The sequence below is a fragment of the Chenopodium quinoa genome, unplaced genomic scaffold (genome assembly GCF_001683475.1).
Source record: "Chenopodium quinoa cultivar QQ74 unplaced genomic scaffold, ASM168347v1, whole genome shotgun sequence".
Classification (NCBI taxonomy): domain Eukaryota; kingdom Viridiplantae; phylum Streptophyta; class Magnoliopsida; order Caryophyllales; family Amaranthaceae; genus Chenopodium; species Chenopodium quinoa.
In genome coordinates this window covers 5,093,297-5,118,814 of record NW_018743510.1, presented here as the reverse complement: position 1 = coordinate 5,118,814, position 25,518 = coordinate 5,093,297, and the positions used below count along the sequence as shown (strand labels likewise).

The 25,518-nt window shown below is 36.7% G+C and overlaps 1 protein-coding gene across 4 annotated transcripts; it reads left to right on the top strand.

Moving 5' to 3' along the window:
• The first annotated feature begins 8,712 nt into the window (after window positions 1–8,712).
• On the top strand, window positions 8,713–20,036 carry LOC110739786. 4 transcript variants are annotated; one of them, XM_021920266.1, is made up of 6 exons: window positions 8,713–9,457; window positions 12,963–13,394; window positions 13,788–14,085; window positions 14,173–14,393; window positions 16,138–16,284; window positions 19,444–20,036. In XM_021920266.1, exons 1-4 carry the CDS (start codon window positions 8,939–8,941, stop codon window positions 14,319–14,321), a joined length of 1,398 nt encoding a protein of 465 aa, XP_021775958.1. In that variant the 5' UTR covers window positions 8,713–8,938; the 3' UTR covers window positions 14,322–14,393; window positions 16,138–16,284; window positions 19,444–20,036. The 4 variants fall into 4 exon arrangements, with proteins under 4 accessions (XP_021775958.1, XP_021775957.1, XP_021775959.1 ...); XM_021920265.1 differs by having other exon boundaries at window positions 19,433–20,036; XM_021920267.1 differs by lacking the exon at window positions 16,138–16,284.
• Window positions 20,037–25,518: the final 5,482 nt, after the last annotated feature.

Sequence of the window (25,518 nt, the reverse complement as noted above, 5' to 3'; positions counted from 1 at the left end):
TCCTTTTTTGTTTCGTGAGTGTGCAGATGGACTATTTCGCATGTGTGCTCCCGAATGGGAATTTCACAGAGTACCTACAAGATGACACAACTCACCCTATGGTGGACATCATGGCCCCACTAAGACAGTAGCAAAGATCAATGAGTTGGGTTTCTTTTGGCTTACCATGTTCAAGGATGTTCACTCTTTCATTCAAGCTTGTGACTCTTGCTAGAGGACTGGCAATATCTCATGGCGGCATGAGATGCCTAAAACTGGTATTTTAGAAGTTGAAATTTTTTATGTTTGGGGTGTTGATTACATGGGACCTTTTCCCTCTTCAAGAGGGAATCGCTATATCCTTGTCGTCGTTGATTAAGTATCCAAGTGGGTTGAAGCCTTTGCCACACCTACCAATGATGCTAAGGTGGTCCATAAACTTTTCAAGAAAACAATTTTTCCTAGATTTGGTGTCCCTCGAGCCGTTATTAGTGATGGAGGATCTCACTTTCATGAGCGGAAGTTAGATACTCTTCTAATGAAGTATGGTGTTTACCATAGGACGGGTTTAGCTTACCATCCCCAAACTAGTGGCCAAGTTGAGGCTTCTAACCGTGAGATTAAGGCTATTCTAGAGAAGGTGGTAGCGAAGTCTAGGAAGGATTGGAGTGATAAGTTAGATGACACACTATGGGCATATAGAACCGCATTTAAGACCTCTGTTGGTACTTCCCCTTATAGACTTGTGTGTGGGAAAGCATGTCACCTCCCGGTGGAATTAGAGTATAAGGCTTATTGGGCAATTAAAGAGCTCAATTTGGATGCTAAGTTAGTGGAGAAAAGAGGCTTCTACAACTTAACCAACTAGATGAGTTTAGGTTGATGGCCTATGATAGTGCACGTGTCTATAAGGAGAAGACTAAGAAATGGCATGACAAGATGATCCTTCCGAGATAATTCAAAGAGGATGATAAGGTTTTGTTGTTTAACTCTAGACTTAAACTTTTCCCAAGAAAGCTGAAGTCAAGGTGGTCGGGTCCTTTCACTGTAAAAAGGGCAAATAAATTTGGTTCTGTTGAGTTATATGATGAGTATAGTGGTAGTTTTTAAGGTGAATGGCCAAAGGTTGAAGTTATACCATGAAGGGGCTACAATAGGTGCAGTTGAATTGCTTCACCTAATCGATTCCAGCTCATCTTGATAAGCATATGGTAAGAAGGTCGTGCGGGACCTAGATAAACCAGCGCTTTTTGAGAGGCAACCCGTATTTTTCTTGCTTTATAGAGTAGTATTTCCTTTTGTTTTTGTCTTTTGAGAGAAGGGATGAGGGAATTTAATGTGTTTTTGAGTATTTTGTACATGTTGGAGAAAAAGAGTTAGCCAAATTTCGAAGAAAAGAAGAAAAAATTCGGAGTCCTAGTACTGAAGGCGCGCCCGACCGGGTGCGAGAGCATGAAATAGAGAGGTCAAAATCGCCCGACAGGGCGCGAGACAAAAAGAAGAAATTTGGCCTTAAATCGCCCGACCAAGCGCGAGAGTGAAGGTCGAAAGTAGAGTCGAAATCGCCCGACCGGGCGCGAGAGGAAACAAATCCGGGTTTGAAATTTCGCCCGACCGGGGGAGAATTCGCCCGACCGGGCGCGAGCACAAAAATTTGACGAAGCCAGATCACCCGACCGGGTGCGCCCTTATCTCCTCGTGTTTTCCCCTCTTCTTTCTTCTTCTTTCTCTTTCCTTTTTCTTTCTTTTTTCCTTATTTTCTCTTTCCTCCATTGTTTCTCTCTCTAAAACCTTTATTTTCTCTAACTTCTCTCTAAGATTTCTCCTCCATTTCTCATCCAAACTCAAATTTTTTTTACACATTCTTCTTCCTCTCTTCGTCCTCTTTACATCTACACTAATTTTAGTTGATTTTGGAACGAAAATTTTGTAGACCCATAATTATGGCAACCAAGAGAGCAAGAACACATGGTGGCGGACGTGGCTCTACCTCAAGGGCGCAAGTTGACCCGGCTCTACAACTAACCGAGTGGCCGATGATCCAGATCGCGACTCCACAACAACGAGACCAGCTCATAAACCTCTACGAATGGGAGGTACATCCTTCTCGACGGTTACACCGAGACACCCTACTAACTTTAGGTTTATTTGAGCATGTTAGACGTTTTATGAATGATATTGTGAGCGCGGGGAAATTATGTCGTTGACTAACCTCCTCACGGCCAAACAAAATTTATTATAATCCTAAACTAACCCCTAAACAAGTCTAGTGGTAAGTTCGAAGTCGAACCACAAGGAACGGTAATGTTGGATTGTTCTCGATCTAATGCTTAAGCTATGCCGAAGTCGGTTTATGGATAGTGGACACTACAACTACACTAACACACATATAAAGATCAAGATATTACAAAGTCTACTAGGGGCAAAGATCCACTTTGAACAATTAACAAGTTAATGGGAATCGATTTGATAATCAATCATGCAAAGAAAGAATTAAAATGGGAATTAATTACCATCAAGAGCAATCTCTCAAATTCCTAGCCTAGATCCCTCATTGACTAGGTGCATAGAAGAAATTTACCCAAAATGCAATCAAATATATAAATTCTAATTCACAATCCCTTGTCAAACTAGAACTAACATGCAATTAAGTTTGCTATCTTGGGAGATCAATCCAATCTAAAACAACAACATGCCATCATCAATTCAATCAATTTAATCACACAATTATCATCAAATTTATCTCAAATAACTCAATTAACCATAACAAAGCTTCACTCAACACCTAGTAGAAGGAAATCTACTCAAACATGATTAACAAAGCAATTAATAAAGCATAAAGAGAGAAGAGAGTAAGAAATGCTCATTGATATAAAATGGAGATCTTCAAATCATCAAATTCCTCCTTTGATTATCCAAAATCCATGATAACCATTGTTTCTCTCACTTTCTCTCTCCAAAATTTGAGAGTTTCTCTCTCTAAAAACCTAAAACTAACCTAAAACTACTGAAAATATGAATTCTCTCCTCTAAAATGAGCAAAAAAATCTATTTATACCCCTTACTAAATTGCCTAGGAAGCTCCGCAAAAAGTCGAGCAGCGTGCAGAGGAGCGGGCGCTCCAATTTCGTGCACGGGCGCTCCTAGCTGCAGCAAAATATGGCAGAATCGTTCCAGAAAGTTTAGAGCGGGCGCTCCTCATAGGATGCGCGCCCGCTCCTATCGGACTGGGCAAACCGCTCAGCTTCAAATGAGCATATCTCCCACGTTTTACGACGGAATTGGGCATATGACCTGTCTTTGGAAAGCTCTCAAGATAAGCTTTCATCTCCAATTGGAATTGCCTCAAAATGTTTTGTAGATCAAAAGATATAGGCGTTTGAAGTTCGATCATTGAAAATCAAGTGCACATTTCTTCATTACTTGTTCTTTTATGTTTTATATTTCTTCAATCTTGAGCAATGAACTTATCCAAGTGTTCCTAAACATAAGAATAAACCAATAAAGTTTAATCTAATGCCATAAGCAACTAAAATATGCAAGAAAAGCCAAAATTGAGCAATAACGACATTTCACACGCAATCATGACAAATGTAATAAAATGTTATTAAAACCAAGTAAAAAGATATAAAAACTATGAAAAAATAACTAGAAAACTCTTAAAAATAGCGACATAAATGACACTTATCATATTGGTATGCAGAAGTTCGTTGATTTGCACTATCCTACATATAGAGAATTAACATGTGAATTTTTATCCTCTCTAAATGTAGTTCAATCTAACAATGGCCCCAATTAGCATTTCCGTTTAAATAATAGAAATGTTAATTTAACTTATGTCGAATTTGCAAATTTGTTTGAGCTTGATCCCTTTCCCACCACCCGATTGCATGAGGATTATAAGGCCGATGATATATATTTTTCTTTGACGGGCAAGCCTTGCCCCAATTCTGAGCATGCTAGTGCACTCCCTTTTCACCATCCTGTCCCAAAAATCTTTCAAAGATTTTCCGGGACTTGTTTTCTGGCCCGCCACAAACCCCATAACGCCCAAACTTTGGAACTAGCTATCCTAGGACATTACGTGTTTGGTTATGGAAAATTGAACATTGCTAAATTGATTTATCAACCATTTGAGTAGGCATGCTAATGCTTGTAGTAAAAATGTCAAGACTCGTATTCATTTTGGCGGCCTAATCACTAAGATAGAGATAAAAAAGGCGGGGTTTAGTGAGACTAGCTATGAGGGGTTGACCAATTATGGGGAGGGCACTTATATAAACTTGTCTTACCTCCAAAGCTTGAACTGGGTTAAGCCTAATCCCCGCCAGGTCCTCGAGTGGCACGTGAGGGTAGGGAAGGATCATATACCCGTTTTCCCTCTCCCTAACCCAGAGTTGACCGCCTTCCCTCCTAGGCAACATTCTTACACATATGATATTTTGCTTGCCCAAGCACAGGCACAGCCCCAGCCCCAGGTACATATGCCTCCGTCACCGCCACATGTGCCTCAACCACCCCCTCACCAGCCTAGGCCAGACCCCGAGACCATTTGGGACCTACAGAGTATAGGTCAGGCTATAGGTAGAATAGAGGAGACCTAGGGGAGCTTATGGCATAGGTAGGAGACATTAGGAGGTTAGTTGGCTCCCTTGACCAGCGGGTGGGATATGTTGAGAGGAACACGGGTAAGGGACTTTTCCCGATGTACGACGACTATGCTCGTCGTGGTGCTATAACTGCTGACTCACTTTACCCTGACTAGTTCCAACCACCACCCCAGGGATATGTGGATCTCGACTTCTACGGTATTTACACAGACTACTCCTCATTCTTTGGCTACAGTCAAGACTTTCCTTTTGGGGGGATAGGGGGTAATGTTAACCCTAACTACTTTGGTGGGAGTTCTTCTGGTGCAGGTGGTAGCGGTGGAGGATTTGGGACAATGGATGAGGATGGTGCTGATTAGCCATGCTGCGGCTAATTCTCGAGCCAATGAGGACATTGTCTGATTTTGGCTTGGGGGAGATTTTTGGATTGAGGTATCTTATTTCTTTTCTCTCTCTTTTTGTTTTTGGTGTGTTTAGTATAGATTTTATTGTTTTCTAGTGTAGATTTTATTGCTTTGAAAAAAATGAAAAATACAAAAAAATTGAAAAATTAAAAAATTAAAAAAAATACAAAAATACGAACCAATAAATGGTAAATCATGCTTCCCTGTGCCCCATACATGTAAATTATTTTGATTCTTGGTATATGATGATGAATATTGTGGATAGGTTAGCCATGATTTGATGTTTGATTGCTTTGATGCCCTAATTTGAGTCAACTTTGTCCAACTATTTGTGGATTTGGTGCTTGACTAGTTGATTTAGTTAGGAATTGTGTGGTAGTTCCTGGTATGTCAATGAAGTTGAGTATTGGTTTTTAACTTTGAGTAATGTTTTTATGGCTCATATTATGCACATTGAGGAGGACGAAGGCATTTGTTCTCTTAGGTAGCCTTCATATAATTTTAGATACATTTATTCCCGTCTTGCTTCCCATTTTCTTTCCTTGACTTTTCATTGTTGTTTAGCCACATTACAAGCCGTTTTTGCCCCATTGGTTACTAGTCCCAAGCTTGGCTTGGGGGAGCTATTAGTGAGAGAGGTGAAGGAGTTTGTAGTGTGCTTATTTATTGCACAATTTGGGTGGTTTTTAGAAGTTGTTTTGTTCTTGATTTTGGTTTATTTTTGACGAGTTGAAAGTTGAATTTTCTTGAAAAAAAATATAAAGCATAATGAAAAAAAAAGTTCAAGAAAAGAAAAAGAAAAGAAAAAAGAAAGTAAACTTCAAAAGAAAAAAAAGAGCAAAAAGAGAAAATTGTTCAATGTTTAAATGTTCTAAGTGAAGGTTGATCAAAAGAAAAAAAAATGAATTCTAATGAAAAAAATCAAGTTGAGAAAAAGAGTTTCAAAGTTTGTTTGATTCACTCAAGTTTTGTAATGTCTTATTTTTACGAGTGAAATTGTAAGTGATGGGAATTTTTGATATAATTGGATGTTTGGTGAATTTTGTAGAGTTGATTTGAGTTATGTTGGAGATGATTGGTCATTATTTATTTTTTACCTTGGTTATTTGTTAGGATTTGGCTCCCTTAAGCATGGTTTTACTCTCACATTTTCCCAAATATTTCCTACCCTTTTACCCTAGCCTTACCTTACAAGCTTTAAAGACCTTCTAACCTTTGTGCATAGAGTTGTATGGATGTGAAATTAGTTGTTTATCAATGCAAATAATGATTTGGCATATTCCGAGTCGACTACTAGATTGAGTGCTTGTTTTCTTAAACACACGAGTGTTGTGAGTTTGGGAGGGCATTGTTCACCATAAAGGGGTTGGATGGAGAGCGATCGAATACATTTTATATCCGCCACATAAAAGAGTGAAGAGTGTGTGAGCACTAGTCATGAATTCCATATACACTTGTGGTTCGCTTTGTTCGACGATTGTTAGGGAGGATGAGTAGTTGGATGGATTTGATTGGTTGACTTTGATGCCTATTTGTTAGATTTGCCTTGAGTCGATTATGCTTGGTTTTAGTTGATTTTGGGGAGAAGTATGTTTTATTTGTTCATTGATGAGCTCTTTGCTTTGGGACAAGCAAAGGTTTGGCTTGAGGGAGTTTGATATGTTTATTTTATATAGTGTTTTACCCCCGTTCCTTGGTCATATTTAGGAGTACTTTTGGCTCTACGGAGCCACTTTTATTACTAATATGCGTTTTCTAGTGTTTTCGTAGCCTTGGTATTATTTTATAGGAAATTACAGATTTAGAGCTTTTTCCCGGATATATTTGAGCCACTACGAGCATTGGAGTAGGATCGTGTTCATATGACCACATTCCGTAGCCCAAGACCGCGTTGGAGCAATCAAACCGGTGATTAAGGGCTCAACAGTTGAGAAGAGACCTAGGCAATGGACCGAGTGTTAGAGACCCAAAAAGGAAATCCGGATCGGGCCAAGAAAATAGCCAATCGAAGTATCCATGCGCCCTGAGGCACGCCTGGCCGGGTGAGGAAGTTAGGAAGGAATACTCTTCGCCCTGAAGCGCGTCCGACCGAGCCGAGATGAGAAGGCTTCCAGTCGAAGGCGAGCCCGGCCGGGCGAGATGGCGCCCGACCGGGCGCATGCTTTTGAGGAGCGTTATTGCGACTTAAACTTTGTTTTACTTTAGGATTTAGGAGCCTAAGTATAAATACACTTTGTTAAGCGAGATTTGCGGACGTCATCCATTAGTTAATTTCCAGATTTTTAGTTTTAAGCTTTTTTATTAATACTCTTGTTCTTTCAACTCTTTTGGTTTATGCAATTCATTATTTTTGCTTATTTTGGTAACGATTTCTTTCCCTTTTATTTTCAGTAATTTAATTGCTTTGATTAATCATGTCTTGTTTATTGCTTTGTTTGATTTAGATTTTAATATGTGTGAGTAGTTTTATTTCTAGGGTTTGTGGAGATCCATAAATAATATGAAGGGGTAATTTATTATTGTTGATTGACATGATTGTTAATGCTTGATTGATTTCCTATTGATTGATTTAATGTTATGCAATTAGATTTGGCCAGGTTTAATTGTATGAGTTATGCAATATTGATTCGAGATTCGAGAGATGAGAAATAATGTTTAGGCTTAGTTTCAATAGGCAGGTTAATTTATAAATGGTTAAGTCAAGATTCGAGAGATGCGATTTAAACCGGTAGATTAATTTTGTGATTGTAATACGTAGCGAAATCCCTTTATGATCTGATTAATTGATGCATTGATGACTGATTATTGTGTTCTTCCCTAGAATATTATTTATTGGTTGACCTAGACCCTAGGCTTTGATCTATTGATTTTTCCTTAGTTTAATTTTGCTTTAGTTCATTTATTCTTCTTAGTTTAATTCTCTCAAAACAACTTGGTTGCTTGATAGTTTAGATTATATTAATTATTTAGGAATAGAAAGACTTGTTTCCCTGTGGATTCGACCCTATTTCCCTATCTGCTTTAGCTAGAGGATTTATGTAATTTTTTTGATTTGGTGATACGACTAGATCTTGTCAATAGTCCACGGGTCGTCTTGAGGTCCGAGAAAATAGGGTGAATTGGGTTCAATTTTTCGTGGAGGTGGCAGTGGTGGTGTTTTGTCGCTAGCCATGGTTGATTGTTAAAAAAATTTAACCTGCTCTTGAAACCATGACAAAATAGAGAGATAAAGAGAATTGAATGGCTTAGCTTTCTTATTGATCATCATGAAAATATATAGTAGTTACAATCTTCTTACCTAGAATAAAAGATCATCTAGAATATTAGGAAGTTAATATTTGCAAATAAATATCCTCACAAAAATAGGATACGATAATATCAATAATATTCTATGATATCTCATTAATTTTAAAGTGTAAAAACTCTTAATGATAGAAAGAAATTAATTAGTAGAAAGTAGACATTGAAGTAGAGTTTTTGTAATATTTGCCTTGTTCACAATAAGTAAACTTGCTCTTTTATAGGAAAATTTTTACACTATTTTCCATAATACTTGTATTCTACATTATTGTACAAGATACACATTATTCAATTATAGTATTAGGTTGTCTCAAAAAAAAAAAAATTGTATTAGGTAAATGCTCCTGTGAACTTTATTTTGGTGTTTTTTTTTTTTTTTTTGGAAACTTTATGTTGTTTTTTTTTTACTAACCCAAATTTTAAAAATTAATAAATGGTTTAATAAAAAAATAAAAAAAAAATCATACTCTAGTTAATTAAAAATTTCAAGCTTGGCTTGACTAAAAGCTTAACATTTGTAGCTATTAAAATAATTACTCTGATAATTACTGTATATAAAATTGTTGAAAGGCGCTATTAATCGATCATGTCACAATCCAAGTAACCTTCAGAAAAATCAAAAATGAAATCTCAACTTCCCAAACAATGAATCAAATGCAATCAACTATCAAATTAAACCCAGAATCAAGCACCCTCTTTCTCTCTTTACACTCCAAGCTTCCAACAATGGCGGTTTCAACATCACACTACTCTCCTCTACAGGACCGATGTTACAACCCAGATACACAACCAGAAACCCCAACTCTTCCATTACACTTTTCTCTCCGACGTATAGAACTCTTCCTTAGATTTCTGGGTTTCATCCATGATTCCCGCTTTTCACTTTCTCTCTCCTCCCTCTCTTTCCTATTTTTCGGTGTTGGCGCTCCTTCTCTTGTCATCATCTTCTTCTACTGCGGCTCTTCCGATGTTGCCGCATGCCGGAAATATCATGTCAAAAGTTTTGAGCTGGAGACGCTGTTTTTTCAGGCTACTGCTGCTGCGGTCTCGTTGCTTTGTTTTTTGCGGAGTTTTAGAAAATATGGGCTCAGGATTTTTCTTTTTGTTGATAAGTATCATGAAATTGGTGATGAATTTCATTTTGAGTATATCCCCAAAATCAATGTAAGTTTTTTATTAAACTCTATTCTTTTCAATTTAATGCTTTGAATTGTTATATATTGTTATTTTAAAGAGAAATTTAGTTTCATTTTAGTATGTGTTTTTCCTGGCCAAAACTTAGTTAGAATTTGTGGGATATTACTATGTTTTAGGCTGCTTTTGCTAATGGATTGTTGCTGATGAATTTGAATTGTTGAAAAAGATTTAAAGAATTAGAGCAAGCTAGGAAATTGGATGTGGGCCCCACAAATAGAAGTTTGTAATGGACTATGTCAGCTGGTACTTGGTAGTGTCACTTAAAGAATGACACTATGTTATGGGAGGAAGGAGTAGCTGTTTATGGAGGTGACAAGTATTCTTGTATTAGGTTGTGGTTCACAAAATTAATTATGTGGTACATGCCTTTTTTCTTGCACTAGAGCCTAAAAACTAAGTAAGAAATTCAATGGCGATAAAAGTTGTACTATTACGAGATAAAGGGAGTATTTGTTTATGGAAGTGAGAAGTACTCTTGTACTAAGGAGTGGATCACAAAATTTATTTTGTGATGCTTCTTTTCTTACCCTAGAGCCTAAAATAAAGAAATTCAATGGCGACAAAAGTTGTACTATTATAGTATTATGTCTCAAAAAGCCATCTATTGATATTTGAAGTGGTTAATATTGCTTGGTTACTTAATTAAAGTGATTGTTGTAAGACTTGTAACTTATGAGAGATCTAGAGTAAAAATAAAAAATGAGGAAGAAGGAGATTGTTAATAATATATAATGAGTTGAACACGCTCCTCTTCAGAGAGTTAGTTTTCTTGGCACCTTGATAATCTAATGGAGTACTTGTGTGTGTAATTATGTTTCTTGAAATCCAGCTGCGAGGTATCAAAGACATTGATCTGATCTAGGATTGATGTTTTTCTTTAGTGTAATCATGAGCCGTACAAACCCAATGGTGTGTCTTGGAATTCCATATGGCAATATGGAGTATGTAAATTTTTAAGGCTATAATTCAAATTTGTGCTAATAGGGGGGACTTTATACCATATAATTGTCTGTTCTAGGTAAAATAACCTGTATTGCACCCCATCTTGACATATCCCCAAACGTGTAAAATGTCATCAAACGTAATGAGTTTGGTTGGTGGTGTTTCGCTTAACTATGATTAGATTTTGCCTGAGTTAGAATCTTAGATTGCTTTCTCAATCACCTAAAATCAATAATGCAAAATTGTCAAAAGATACCTTCTTTTTGTTTGAGTTTGTGAATACCTTAATGGTTTTTTTTTTTTTTTTTTTGTCAAATTGTGCCTTGAATCAATAAATTGATTAAAAAGTGTCTAAAGCTAATTTTCCGGCTAAAACCTCAAGATTCCGGTCATAGACTTCTAATTTCCCACTTATGTTGTAAATATGCGCGTGCAAAACATGCCTTTGTGTTAAAAATAAATAAATAAATATTTACAACACAATTTTTTACCGAATTGAAATCTTCCAAAAAGAACTCATCCATAATCAAGAAGCAAACTTCCATATAGGCAAGTTGAAGCCATCCCAAGCACCTCCATCTTCACAAGTAGTTGATGACCTTGATGTGATGAGTGATATTAGCGTTAATCCCAGATTAGTATTTTTAAGTTTTTGTTGAAGTTGTGATTAATTTTCTAGACAAGTATTTTGCTTTTGGGTGGTGATAAAACAATTAGCCTAAGTAGTTTTAGTGTACTTCCTCTGTTTTTTTTTAGATGCATCATTTTCTTAATAAGGAAGTTTCAAATTAGATACATCACTTTCCTTTATCCTTTTAGTTAATAAATTCTTTCTAGCTCTCTCATATCACTTGGGTCCTCTTGTTTTCTTTCTCTATATCTCTCTTATCTCCAAAATATGCCTAGGAGTTCGTATTTTTGCAAATGATGCATCTAAAAAAAACAGAGGAAGTATTTATTGATATAATTAGGTGATTTTGTAACCATGTAGTATGAAGTCATTTCTTATTGTGAAATGGTTGAAGGTGCAAATTTTGTAATTTTGCGACCATTATGTACAAACTGTATTGCAGTTTGGGAATAATATAGGGAAAAAAATCATTTCATCCAAGCAGGTGTTAAAACCCAATATTCAAGATCATCTCTGAATTGGACAGGGAAGATTGAATTTTTAGAATTAGTCTTTCATTAATGTAGAAGAGAGAATGCACGTGAACCATTAGTGTACGTGTAGAGCGCTCTCATAATTTTGGTGGGAAAGTAGGAGTCAACTACCGGAATCTTGACTTTATGGCTGGAAAATTGGCTTAAGGTGCTATTTTTAATAGATTTTTTAATTCAAGATATCATTTGACAAAAATAATTAAATAAGGTAGAATTTTTTATTGACATCAAAAAAATATCAGCTAAACCGTAGAATTTCTTTATGGTCTTTAAATGTTTCAAAAAATTTAAGGGTATGGAAGGCTCATGCTAGGTCTGCCTCTACTTCAAACCTTAAAGATAATTTTTAGGCTTGGGTAGTTTTTAAGAAAGACATGTTTTATGTTTAACTTGTTCCTTAAAATCTTACAATTTTGAACTCTTTGATAACTATTTTATTTCCCTATTTTCACAATTTCAGAAAATTTCACCCTCTAAGATACAATTCGGTGCTTCATCTTTATAGCTACTCTTTATTAACTGCACAATAGATGGAAGGGGGCTAAGATGACTTATATTTGTAGCTGTTAGTCTAGTCTTCTCAATTTGATGCATGTGCTCTAACAAAAAGTGAATTACAAAATTAAATGCTTCTTTAGTAAGTTCAGTGGTACAAATTGTAGCGTAAAGTTTTACTAAATGTCAACGGATATCCAAAGAAAAAATTATCCTTTCTCATTAACATTTGGTTTTTTTTCAATCAAGAAATATAATTTGTTTGGAATGACATGTATTTAGCTCTTCTGGATTCAATCTGTGAGACCATTAGAAACTGTATAAACTCTGCTCATATACTGAAATGTAGATGACTAAGCATACTTGTGCTTTTGTGATTATGATATACTTCCATGACAATTAGAGAAAGTGTCATATTGCAGTGGTTAGATGTAATTCAGCAAGAACTATTTCTAATTCTTTTCCCTATCTATCATGGTCTGACCTTAGCAGATTATGTTTTTTTTTTATATTGACAAGAAGAAAAAGGATTTCATTAATAAAAGATAGCCAAACGGCACTTACAAACAATTTCTAGGAAATATAAAATCCCAACACAAGTACAAATCACCTTAGAACTAATTACATCGCAGATTATGTTGAGGAATCAGAGATGTATTGTGTTTACATCGTCTTCACTATGTTTTCTCTGCTTGTGACTTGCAATTGCTAGAGATTTTGCTTTTGCATTACCATGTGTCCTACGTCAGTGACATTATTTATGCCTCATATACACATGTTTTCTGTAATTTCGTTTTATCTTTTAGGCGGGATAGAGAAATTCATCAAAGCTTGTGTGATAAACAATTGAGCTGCTGTCAATTTTCTTCAGGACTTCTTTCGCTCGCTGGCTGTATGGGTATTGCCATGCGTTATCTTGAAGATGGCACGGGAGGTTGTTAGGGTTATATATGTCCACAATGATTCACTGGTGCAATCTATGATGGTTGTGTGTGTTTTGCTTGTTTCCTGGACTTATACTGCTACAGTGTACCTGACTGGAAGCACCTTGTTCAGTTTGGTCTGCAGTTTACAAGTTATACACTTTGAGAACTACAAGAAGCTTTTGGAAAGGAATTTGGATGTTTTAGTATATATTGAAGAGCACAGTCGTCTTACATTTAATCTGTCCAAAATAAGTCACAGATTCCGAATTTTCCTTATATTGGAGTTCTTGATTGTAACTGCTAGTCAAGTTGTGACTCTGCTTGAAACGACAGGGAACAGTGGGACCATCAATTTCATAAATGCTGCGGATTTTGCAGTAAGTCTCAATTTTAAGTGTGCCCTTGAATATATGGAAACTGAAGAATTTCTTGACAGCACCTTTACAATATGAGGCAGTGTTTTTCTTTCCTTTGTTTTCTTATGCTACATATGGCTTAGAAGCTACTTAGACAACAAGTTCTGGACTCTATATTTTTGTTGCCTATCCAATGCTTCTGCTAAAGTATCTACAAATATCCATGATTCTTTATAAGGCATCTGGAAAGATAAATTGAAGTTTAGCCGTGTACTAGCTATTAATGTTGTATTATATATTACTACTAATGTTGTACTGCGCCATTCATTTGCATGTGTAATTGTTTTTTGCAAACTTTACTATGCTCTAATTTATTATGGAATTCTACTTACTTTTAGTAATGGCAACTTGCAGATCTCCTCCATTGTTCAGGTAGTCGGAATAATTATTTGTCTTCATGCTGCTGCAAAAATATCGCATAGAGCTGAAAGCCTGGCATCATTTGCTAGCAGATGGCATGCACTACTAACATGTCATTCAAATGAGACTCTCAGGGCATCAGAAAATGGTGGGAACTTTAATTTTGCTGGTTCAGCAATTGCATCAATGAACTACCCAGAGAGTGACATGGAGTCTGTTGACTACATGTTACCATCTATGAATGTAGAATTGAATCCAAAGGTGTCTTCATATCTCAAAAGACAAGCATTTGGTGTGTGTTTCTAGTGCTAATTTACACTTATGCTGAATTGTAATTCATACAGAATCATCTATTTCTCACTATTCTTTTTTTCTGAAGTCATGTATATGCAGGCCAACCCTGGTGGAGTGACCATTTTTGGATGGACAGTGAATAGGGCATTCATGGATACAATATTCTGTGTTGAACTCACTATGGTTACTTTTGTTCTTGGCAAGACATTAACATTTACAACAAACAACACTTGAAGAAGCCTGATACATGAGTGCACAATACATATTAATTTGCCTCTTAAATGAGGCACGGACGGCTGACTGATGGTAATAATTTGGTCTTTTGTTATCATCCTATTACATGAAGTACCTGTGCAATGAATTTGTCTAGAAGCCTCTTAAATTAGATAAAAGTATCTATAATCTTGACTGGGTATATTTATTTTTAAGAAAAATAATCAAGTATGAATAGAGAATTGTGTAACTGATCCCCAAGTAGAAGAATTGGGATGGATCAGTAAGATTACCCCTGCATCCACAACCCTTGTTTGTGTTTTATTACAAGCTACTACCTGTTACCCAGAAATATAACTATTAGAACCTGAAACTCAATTGTAAGCCACCATGCACAAGCCATTAGGTTGGAAGTGTGATTATGACAATCACATCTTGATTTCAGGTGGATGGGGTTAAGTAGTGGTCTCTCTAGTCCTTGTGCTGGCCTCCAGCATCAGAAACTATGGTGTCTATATGAAATTATGAAGTCCCCCCCCCCCCCCTCCCCCCTCTCTTAACCTCTCCACTGGTTGACAAGGCTGGTTCCCTTGTTACTTCCTCTGGCCCTCTCACCATTGCAGTTTGCTCAAACTTATAGGTGATAATGGTTGTGTGGTTATCAATTGTTATTTTTTGTATTAAATAAGTAGTAGTAGCTAGTAGTAGTAGGACTGTAAGTGTCAATGGGATATTGTGGGGTCGAACATTTTAGTAGTGGGAAGAGAGGTAAAAATAATATATTGGCGGGTTCATTCTCAAAATGGAAGTGTATATAGCAATATCGGACAATTTTAAAAGGAAAAAAGTAAAGTGTATTTTGGGATGGAAGGAGTATTGAAATTCCTTTTTAGGAAAGAAGCAAAATCAGCTTGAATGGCCTGCTTTACATATTATTTTGTATTTAGCTAAATGTACCGTATAAGTACATGTCTTGCTCAAAAACTACTTTGTGATTATTTTATTTTATTTTTGGGTGATAAGCCAATAACTATTGAATATGATATTTTAATTGAATTATACTAAGGCCTACTGCACTTAAATTATTTTTGCTGAAGTTAAATTATTTTTACTAAATGTAAAGCATTTTTGTCGAACTTCAATTATTTTATAGACTAGAACTTAATTTTTACTGATTTGTTATTATATTTGATTTTTAAAGTTACTTATTTATACTGATTAAAACTTAGATCCTGTTCACTTCACCTTATTTTTTATTGTTACTGAAGTGAAATTATTTTTGCTAAACTGAAATAATTTTCACTGAAATTAATTTTACTAAATTGAAATTATCTTTGTAGAACTTAAATTGATTTTACTGATTCTCTATTATATTTCTTCTTTAAATTTACTGATTTTTACTACAAATAAATTATTTTTACTAAACTTGACTTATTATGCTAAAAAAACCTTATTTTTACTGAACTTGAATTCTTTTTATTAACTTAACTTATTTTTACATAATATTATTATTTTAAGATGAAGAGAACAAGGCCTAAATTTAATTTTAGCTAAAAGGTAGTATTTTGCATAGATAATGTCTTATTAGGTTGTTGTTGGCCCCTCAATAAATTGTAAGATGGTTTTTTTCCCTAAATTTTACAACATTGGATTTTTATTGGTGGTAAAATAAATTGTTTAATGATAAATATCAATATATACTTGGTCAATCATGTATTGATCCTTATCATGTGCAACATTAGAGTTGTTTGTTACAAAAGTAGAAACAATAAATGCTGCACTTTGTATTGCAATAGGAAATGCTTTGTATAACTATAAATAATTTGTTGTTCTTTAGGAAAAGTGGTAACTGCACAAGGATCACTAAGATGGAAAGCAGTGTCCTTAGAAGGTCTTGGATATGGGAATTAAGAATAACCATTTGGCTCGTTGCTTTGTTTGGAGCTTATTGCTTAGCTGGAAAATAAATCTCTTTACCTATCAGGTATTCAAGTATCAATTTAACACATAAATAGCTTTGAGTGCTAAGGAGTACTTTGATAGCCATCACGCACCCCCATTTGTTGCTATACATGTTTGCAATTACAAATTACTTGCATTCTATAGTCCGATTTATTCCTTATTGAGACAATTGATGACCTGAATAATTACTTGAAAATTCTGGCTCTCATTTATCTTTTAATCATGTATTACAAAGATGTTATCTTCTTTAAGCCCCTATTATCTCTCTTCCATCAGATCATATAACCCCTCCACATATCATCTTTGGGTGTTGTATTTCAAATCTTGAAACCCCATCTTGACTTTCTTTCTAATCACCTATCACATTTGTTGCATTGTTAGTGTAGTGAAACCAATTCAACATTAGCAACCTAAGAATCGAAATATTTTTCTCAATCAGTGATTTTATCAAAGCTTCTCCCTGTTTTGGGAGTTTTAGAGGATTAGATTACTCCATTGATATTGATCTATCTAGGAAACATTTTTACTTCCCTTCCCCGTCCTCTAGTTCCTTTTTTTAAGGATAGTAAAGCATTGGGTAGAGTTAGATTAATGTCCATACTCATTAATCTTTCACATGATCATATTGACGTAGTTAGATATAAGTTTCGAGCCGTGAAAAATGTAATGACTTGGATATTCCTATTATGAATGAACTACACCAAGGATCTACATTGTGTCCCCTCATCTTTGCAGCAATATAGATGAATCAACAAGGTCTATCCAGGATGATATACTGTGGTGTATGTTGTTTATGGATGACACTGTATTAGTGGACGAGATTAGAGTTAGAGTAGATGCTGAATTGGAGCAATGGAGATTAAAAGTTGAAATCTCAGTGGTTGAAACTAAGTCGAAGCAAAATTGAGTACTAAGGAATGTCATTTTAGTACTAAGTGGGAGTCAAGTAATGATATAGTAACATTGGATGGTAAGGATTTGTCCAAAAGTGAGTGTTTTGTATACTTTGGGTCGATTGTCTATAGGAATGGATATTTTGACCAAAATTTCGAGTCACAACAACCTAGGTATTGGGTTTTGGTAAGGATTTTCCCTAAAGTGAGTGTTTCAAGTACTCTGTACCTATGGTCGATTCTGCATAGGATTGGAGATATTGACTAATTTTTGATTCATAGAATTGAGTCTGGTGATTGTATATACCTCAAGGTAAAAAGGAAAGCTTTATTGGATGGGTATTAAACCACCAATGTTATTGATTTAGAATATTAGGCATCTAGGATGGGTCATATTTGGAAGATAGGAGAGATAAGTTAAAATTGATTCGTGGGAATACTTTACGGGATAAATTAGGACTAAAGATATTTGGGGGAAAATTAAGGCTGGAGTTAGGGTTAGAGTTGTAGACAATGATAATAAATTAAGATAAAATCATTTGTGTTGATTTGGGCAAGTAAGACAAACCAAAAAATGAGCTAGTAAGAAAAGTAGAGTTGAGATCATGGAGATCTTAGTAGAAGCCGAAGTTGGAAGACTTGGATAAAAGGGAGCAGGAATAAAGTTGACTTGAAATCATGAAGATCTGGTAGATGGTGAAGGAGACCAAGGATGACTTGGATAAAAGGGGTAAGGAATAAATACAAAGAAAATGAGGTTACAAGAATTTGTAGAAGTGCATTGAGAGGATCTTGGTTGAAGACTACAAGATAGAAATTCTTAGTTCATATAGCTCACCCCATCATTGTTATAAAGGCTCTGTTAAAGTTGGTTGTAGTATTAATCTTTCACATCATCTATAACCACTTGGTTTTACTTCATCAATCCATGTCTATGTCCACTCCCATATGTATTTTTTGAAACGTTCTGTAATGCTTTTCAAGCTTTGTAAAAGGTGATCTAATTATTTATTAGGTGTTATTTAAAGGTATTAAGTCTAATACTCCATACATGTAGGTTATGTGTGCATGGTAAGTGTGAAAATTTTTAAGTTTGGTTTATCACATACAAAATGAAAATGCTCACATTACAATTTGGAGAATAAACAGCACCATTATCATTGTTAATATTTGCTTCATCTATTTATTTCTAACATTTTGCTTTATCCTTTTGTGTTTCTTGTTGAGCATATTGTTTATTACTCTGTAGTTAGTTGGGTTTACATCTTGTATTACATGGTTTATATTTTTAAGTATAAAGTTTGTTATAGACTGATTTTCTAATTGTAAATACTATATGAATACTAAGGATTAATAGAGGTGAAAGCTTTATATTTTTATTGATAATGGCTGAAAGGTTACAAAAGGATAGGTTAATAGCTTGAGGCTATCACTCTCTTGATAACTTCAGGTTATCACTCTCCTAGTAACTTGAGGTTACTACTCTCAACATATTTCCTCACAATTCATAAAATCCCCTTGTGCATATCCTATCCCCTATCTATACTAAAGCAATTGTTAGGAACCCTAACATTAATTAGATTTGTCACTACTACATCAGAAAATCAGTTTGCCCAATTCATGTTACTCAAGGCCTTAGCGGAACATTAATGACTTCTGTCTGTCTCTGCCCTGCTGTCCTTTTTCGCTGCTGCTTGTCTCCACCCTTGGTGTATTAGCCTGATTCGTTACAAAGTTCTGCATGACTTTGTTCCTACTGACTGCCCCTATCATATATATCGCCTTAGAAGAGCCATCTATTGCAAGATTTGCAACAAGCACCTATAAAGTTGCATAATCACTTAAGCACCTATATGTTCTTGTGACAAACATATATTGTCAAAGTGATCAAACTCAACCATATCTTTATGCATGAATCAGAGATATACTCATATATTTGGATCGTTCGCTTATGACTGAAAACAATCATAATATATTTCATTATCTTATCCAGTTGGTGTCTTGGCACTTCGCAATGAACCTTGGCAGTTTGCATTACTTTTTTTATTTTGGGTTTCTAGGTATGTGATATAGTCTTGTGTCCCAAGATAAACATGTTTTTGGTCTAGTCCCTGATAAACTTCAAATATATATAGCCAAACCCATACCCATTGCTTCCAGTATCTCTTTGTTCATGGCAAACTGCAGGTGTTATGGTTTAGCTAATATCGCACAAGTTCTCTGTGGTTTCAACAATTTACAAATGATCTCTGTACTTTTTATGTTGTTGCTGTGAAGCATATTTACAGGTACTTGCTGAAATGGTAGCTGGTAGTTATGACCTCTTCTGTCGCAGCAAGAAACCTGGAATGGTAGCTGGTAGCTATGGCCTCTTTTGTCGCAGAAAGAAACCTGTGTTGATGGCAAACTTTGTTGCCAACTAGGGTGGCTATACTGATACCAACGCTTACTTTATTTTTCCACTACCTGGGTTCTATTTTACTCACATGATGACCAAAAGGAACAACCCGCAGCCCCAGTCAACAGTAGAATACAAGCTGAGCGATTACATTTATTTATTGAGGCATTTTGGAGCAAACAATTACTTGTATATTTGTAGCAACTAGACTGTATCTTCGCCATCCAATTTGTCTGTAGTGTGACAGATGACTAAGATGCGCGATTATATAGAAAACTGAGGCTAAGGTTAATATCTTACGATAGGTTTGGAAGCCAATTTACATATTGGTCCATCTGGTGTACAAAATTTGTAAACTATAATTTGTAATCTTACTGTTTTGCAATGTATACGAAGCTAGCCTCATAGCACTAGGGTTAACTTTTAGGAAAGTATGTAACTACGTACTTCTATTTTTTATACTATTTACATACTCTTGTTTAAGACCTTGATTGTTGATTTTAGCATCATCATTTATGGTTTTGGTTCTCATGACAAAGAAGTTATGGAAGCCATTGATCAAAATTAACTTGCATTGGGTTACATGATCAAAACCCGTGACCTATCATTATAATTCATCCAAATAAAACTAAGTTGAAATTAATACTCTTTGTTTCAATAGAGCACCTGTTATATACTCCCGGGAGTACCTTAAGGAAGGTACACCCGGGGGTATTTTCGTAATTTCTCCAACGATGATTCTCTCACCTACATTTGGCATTGTCATTGTCGGCAAACTCCACTTCCGGCATGATACTCTCATCGTCGATCCCAACCTAATTGATGATAAGTATTTCACAGTTAGGAAATGGTCTCCGAATTTCATTCCAGAAGAAGCTTCAATTTAGGTTCTTACTGCGTGGGTTAGAATCCCTAACCTCTCTGTGGAGTACTTTGATAAGGATTTTTTGATGAAAATTGGAGCTAAAATTGGCAAAGTGGTTCGAGTTGATAGGTCGACAATGCGGAGAGGGGACAATTTACCAGGCTTAGTGTGGAAATTGATATCTCGAAGCCTTTGCTATCGAAATTTTGGCTTAAAGGAAAATTTTGGCGCGTTTAGTATGAAGGGATTAAGCTAATAAGCTATAAGTGTGGGAAGTTAGGACATACGGAAGAGCAATGTGCTTCTACCCATTCGAATGATGATATGATAGTTGACCGTTTTAATGAGCCTATTCAAACAATTGATCGAGAAGAACAAGCTAAAGATCTGAAGCCGGAACAAGAATATGATTTAAGCTCCTGGATGCTGGTTAAAAAACCAGTGCGTAAAAGAAATCCTCGGATGGAAAAAACTGTTACCGGGGGTGGGAAAGAAGGTGGTGTTGTGGTGGCGATGACCAAACACCAAGGAGCGCCAAAACAAAATTTCAAAAATTCAGTAGCCGAGGAGTTGGGGTCAGGATTTTCAGCGCTTAATCAGGAAGCTGATTTGGAGGATAGTGAACAGAATAATATTCATCTAGAAGATTTGGCGACTAAAGATCTTGCGAATAATTCGGCAAATATCTCTCATTCTAATCCTAGCCAGAATATGGTAGTGAATCTTGGAGATATATCGCAAAAAGACCCTAAAGAGATTTCTTTCCATCTAGATGGAAATAAAAAAGGTAACAAGAATAATTTCCAAAAATCCTATGAATTCAAAAAATATCCAAAAAAAAAGATAACTCATAAAAATTCTATCCCATTACAGCCTATAGTAAATTTTACTTCTCCACAAGTAAACAATGATTCACAATTTATCAATATTTACCCTGACAAGGAAAATATAATTTTCTTTGCCCAAAAGCCCATTAATCAGGCCCTCAATAAGCCAGTTCACGAAGATATTTATGAGGTTGTTGCAGAGGACCCGAGTGAAGAATTCCAGCATGGGTCAATACTCCAGGGAGGTGATCGACCTTCACATTCCACCGGAGAAGACAATATGTGCGGGACAGGTGATGGACATGGCCTATTTGATCACAGCCGACCCCCTGATACATGTGATGGAAGTTCGAATGAACACTTGGATCGAACCCCTCCCGGAATTAGTGGTGAACATTCTTGCTCCACCTGAAGTAAGTCGTATTCTCAGACTTCTAAGTGATGCTTATCTAAACTCGTTAACTTGTACACCTGTTTTAATGGAAGATGATTAGGGGATTTTTCCCCGTCACGTGGACCACTCACGTCCTGCCACGTGTCATCCATGTGGACCAACCAGAGTCCGCCACGTGTCACCTCGTGAGAGGTCCAGGGTGGACCAATCAGGCCACGACACGTGGCAGACATACAGCCCATCAGGAAGTAGTCTTCTACGGCCCAAATTCCTAGGCAAAGCCCAGTCAGGCTTAGATTTACTACTGAGCATGTTTTCCAATGCTGTATAAGAGAGATGTTTCCCTCTGAGGAATATCTCATTCAAAAATTATTTTACTTCACATTACCTCTCAATCAGAGAAAGTCAGACTCCTAACACCTCGAACTGAGCAAGAGAGACCGTTTACTTTCCGCACTTTACTCCTCATACACGTTCTAACTTGATCGTCGGAGGTAGAACTCCCATCCACCGGAGTCTCCGTTGTTTTGCAGGTACAGACGTCCAAGTCAGTTTTGGAATTGTAACTCTCCCGCGGGACATCAAAAAACCCCGAAACAGAAGACACTTTACCGAACTTGGCTCCTCATTACTTACCAATTTCTTGCATGATTTGGAACGTGCAAGGGGCGGGTACTAGAGAATTTATTGCTGCTTTTAAAGAAATTGTTCGAATTAATAAGCGTAATGTTATTGCACTTATTGAAACCCACATGGGGGGGGGGGGGGGGCTCAAGCTGAAAGGATTTCCTCAATTATTAGCTACCTCGAGCATACTCGTGTTGATGCTCAGGGATTTAGCGGAGGTATTTGGATATTTTAGAAGCCGGATCTTGTTTTGGTTGAACCTATAATCAAACATGGTCAACACATTACTATGAGCATTAGGCGTGTTTTCGGTGAACCGTGGTATTTCTTGGCTATCTATGCTAGCCCTGACCCCTCAAAAAGACAAGAGCTTTGGAGGGAATTAAAAGATTTTGCTGAACATCACAATGAACCCTGGCTTCTGGCAGGTGACTTCAATGACACGAGGTTTGGTTGGGAGAGAAGCCTCTAGCTTCCCGGAAACCACTAGGAGGTTGGCTATATTCAACGAATGGGTTGAAGATATGAGTCTCTTGGAATTAGAATTTAGTGGAGCTTCGCATACTTGGTCTCGTGGGAATAATGTTAATACTTGAAAGAGTGCTCGCCTCGACCGTGCCTTATGTAATGGGGATTGGAGCTTGCGGTTCCCTCATGCCTCAGTCAAACACCTTGCTGCTATACAATCGGATCACTGTCCTCTCCTTATTTCTCCGAATGTGTTTGTACCGAATTGCGGAAGTTAATAGGCCTTTCAAGTTTCAGGCGGCTTGGATGACCCATTAAAATTTTCGTGACTTTATTGAAGAACATTGGAGCAAAGAGGCTCCGCTTGTGCCACATCTTAATACTCTAGCTGGGAAATTACAAGAGTGGAACAAACACACATTCCATAATATCTTTTTTAAAAAAGAAAAAACCCTTATGGCCCGGATTACTGGAGTTCAACGAGCCTTAGCATTACAGAAGGCCCGTGACCTCATTAAACTGGAAGGCAAGTTGCGGAAGGAACTTGGTATTATTCTTGAGCAAATTACTTTGGTACCAGAAAACTTGTGTTGGCTGGATACGGGATGGTGATAGGAACACTACCTTTTTTCACCTAAGCACCATAGCTCGACGATGGAGGAATAAAATCTCGACTATCAAACCTTCTCTTGATGGGGATTGCTTAACAGTAAAGATGATGTCCAAGCCCATATTGTCAATTATTTTACGGATTTATTCCAAAGTGAAGTGGCTAGTGGTTTTGATGATTTACCCAGGTATATTTTCCCTGAATTTAATGCTCGTGATTGGGATCTTTTATCCAGACCATACAATAAGTGTGAAATTGAGAATGTGGTGAAGCATATGGAGGCTCTTAAGGCGTCGGGATCGGATGGTTTTCAAGAGCTTTTCTTCCAAAAAAAACTGGGATATGGTCGCTAATAATGTTTATAAATTAGCATTGGAGGTTCTTTCAGGGAAAGGATACCGAATTTTCTTAATGATACTTTTATAGTCCTTATTCCGAAAGTTGAAAATCCGGAATTGGCCTCTCAACTTAGGCCCATTAGCCTTTGTAATGTGACTTACAAATAATTACAAAGGCTATTGTGAATAGGATTAAGCCAATGATGCCTCACTTGACTTCGTGTACTCAAATGAGTTTTTCCCGGGCCGTTAAATCACTGATAACATTGTTATAGTTCACGAAGTCGTGCATACTATGAAGAATAAGAAAGGTAGGAAGGGTTTCATGGCTATTAAAATTGACTTCGAGAAGGCGTACGATAGTTTGCGTTGGGAATTTATTAAAGATACGCTCTCAAAAATCAGATTTCCGAGTTTAATGGTGATGTCATAATGGAATGTATATCCTCTTCTTCAATGAGAGTCTTGTGGAATGGTGAACCTACTCAAAGCTTTTGTCCGGGCCGGGGTATTCGTCAAGGTGATCCATTGTCCCCGTACATCTTTGTTTTACGTGTGGAACGATTAAATCAGATTATTGAGGTGTCGATTATAACTGGGAATTGGAAACCAATTAAAGCGAGTAAAGATGACCAAAGCTCTCGAATTTATGATTCGCATACGACATAATCTTGTTTGCCGAAGCAAGTGTTGAGCAGGCAGGGGTTATCAAGCAATGTTTGAAGCGTTTTTGCTCTGCTTCAGGTCAGAAAATTAGTTTCCCAAAGTCCCGTGTGTTTTTCTCGCAAAATATGAATACTGATGATATTGCAAGCATTAGCACTGCCTTGGGTATTGATTCAACTGACGATCTAGGAGTTTATTTGGGTATGCCCACGCTCACGAGTAGGGTCACAAAAGAAACCTTTGGTTATTTATGCGAAAAAATTGACCGTAGGTTATCGGGATGGAAGTCTAAATATTTATCTAAGGTTGGCCGAATTACATTGGCAAAATCGACTATCTCAACTATGGCTAATTATGCTATGCAAACGGCAAGAATTCCGAGATTATTGTGTGATGATATCGACAAGAGAACAAGACGATTCTTATGGGGAGGTGATGATGAAAAAAGACGCATTCACTTAATCTCTTAGGATGTTTTATAGCAGCCGAGAGAATGTGGAGGTCTGGGCATTCGTTCCTCTAGACAAGCGAATGTAGCGTTTGACAAAGTTAGGTTGAAGGGTGTTAACGGAGCCTAACGCACTCTGGTCGAGAGTGCTTCGTAGCAAGTATTGCCATTGTAGATGTGACTTAGACATGTTTGAAGCAAAGTCGAATATGTCAAAAGTTTGGAAAGGCATAACTGAAAATACGGGAATTCTTTCCAAGGGAACTCGAGTTGCGGTGAGTGATGGGGCTGCCACCCTCTTTTGGGATCACAGGTGGATATCTTCCTCCCCTCTCCGTGAGCTAGCAATTGCAGACATTCCCATTGATATCCAAGGAGCAACCGTGGAAGAAATGTGGGATAGTAAAGGGGGTTGGAAGTGGCATATTTTTGAAGATTTGCTCCCCCAAAGCACCATTCGTGAAATTGAGGCTCATGCGCTTATCAAGAACCCAGAGGAGGCAGATCTGATCTATTGGGAATGTAATGCAAAGGGTAAATTCTTAATAAAATCAGTAATTTAGATTATAAGAAGCAACAATGATGAGATGGAGGATGGCTCATGGGACCTTGTTTGGCGTCTCAAGGTGCAACAACGAGTAAAGGCTTTTCTCTGGCTTGTTCTTCATGACAGAATCATGTGTAATGTTAATCGTTTCAAGCGAAATTTAACAACTAAACCA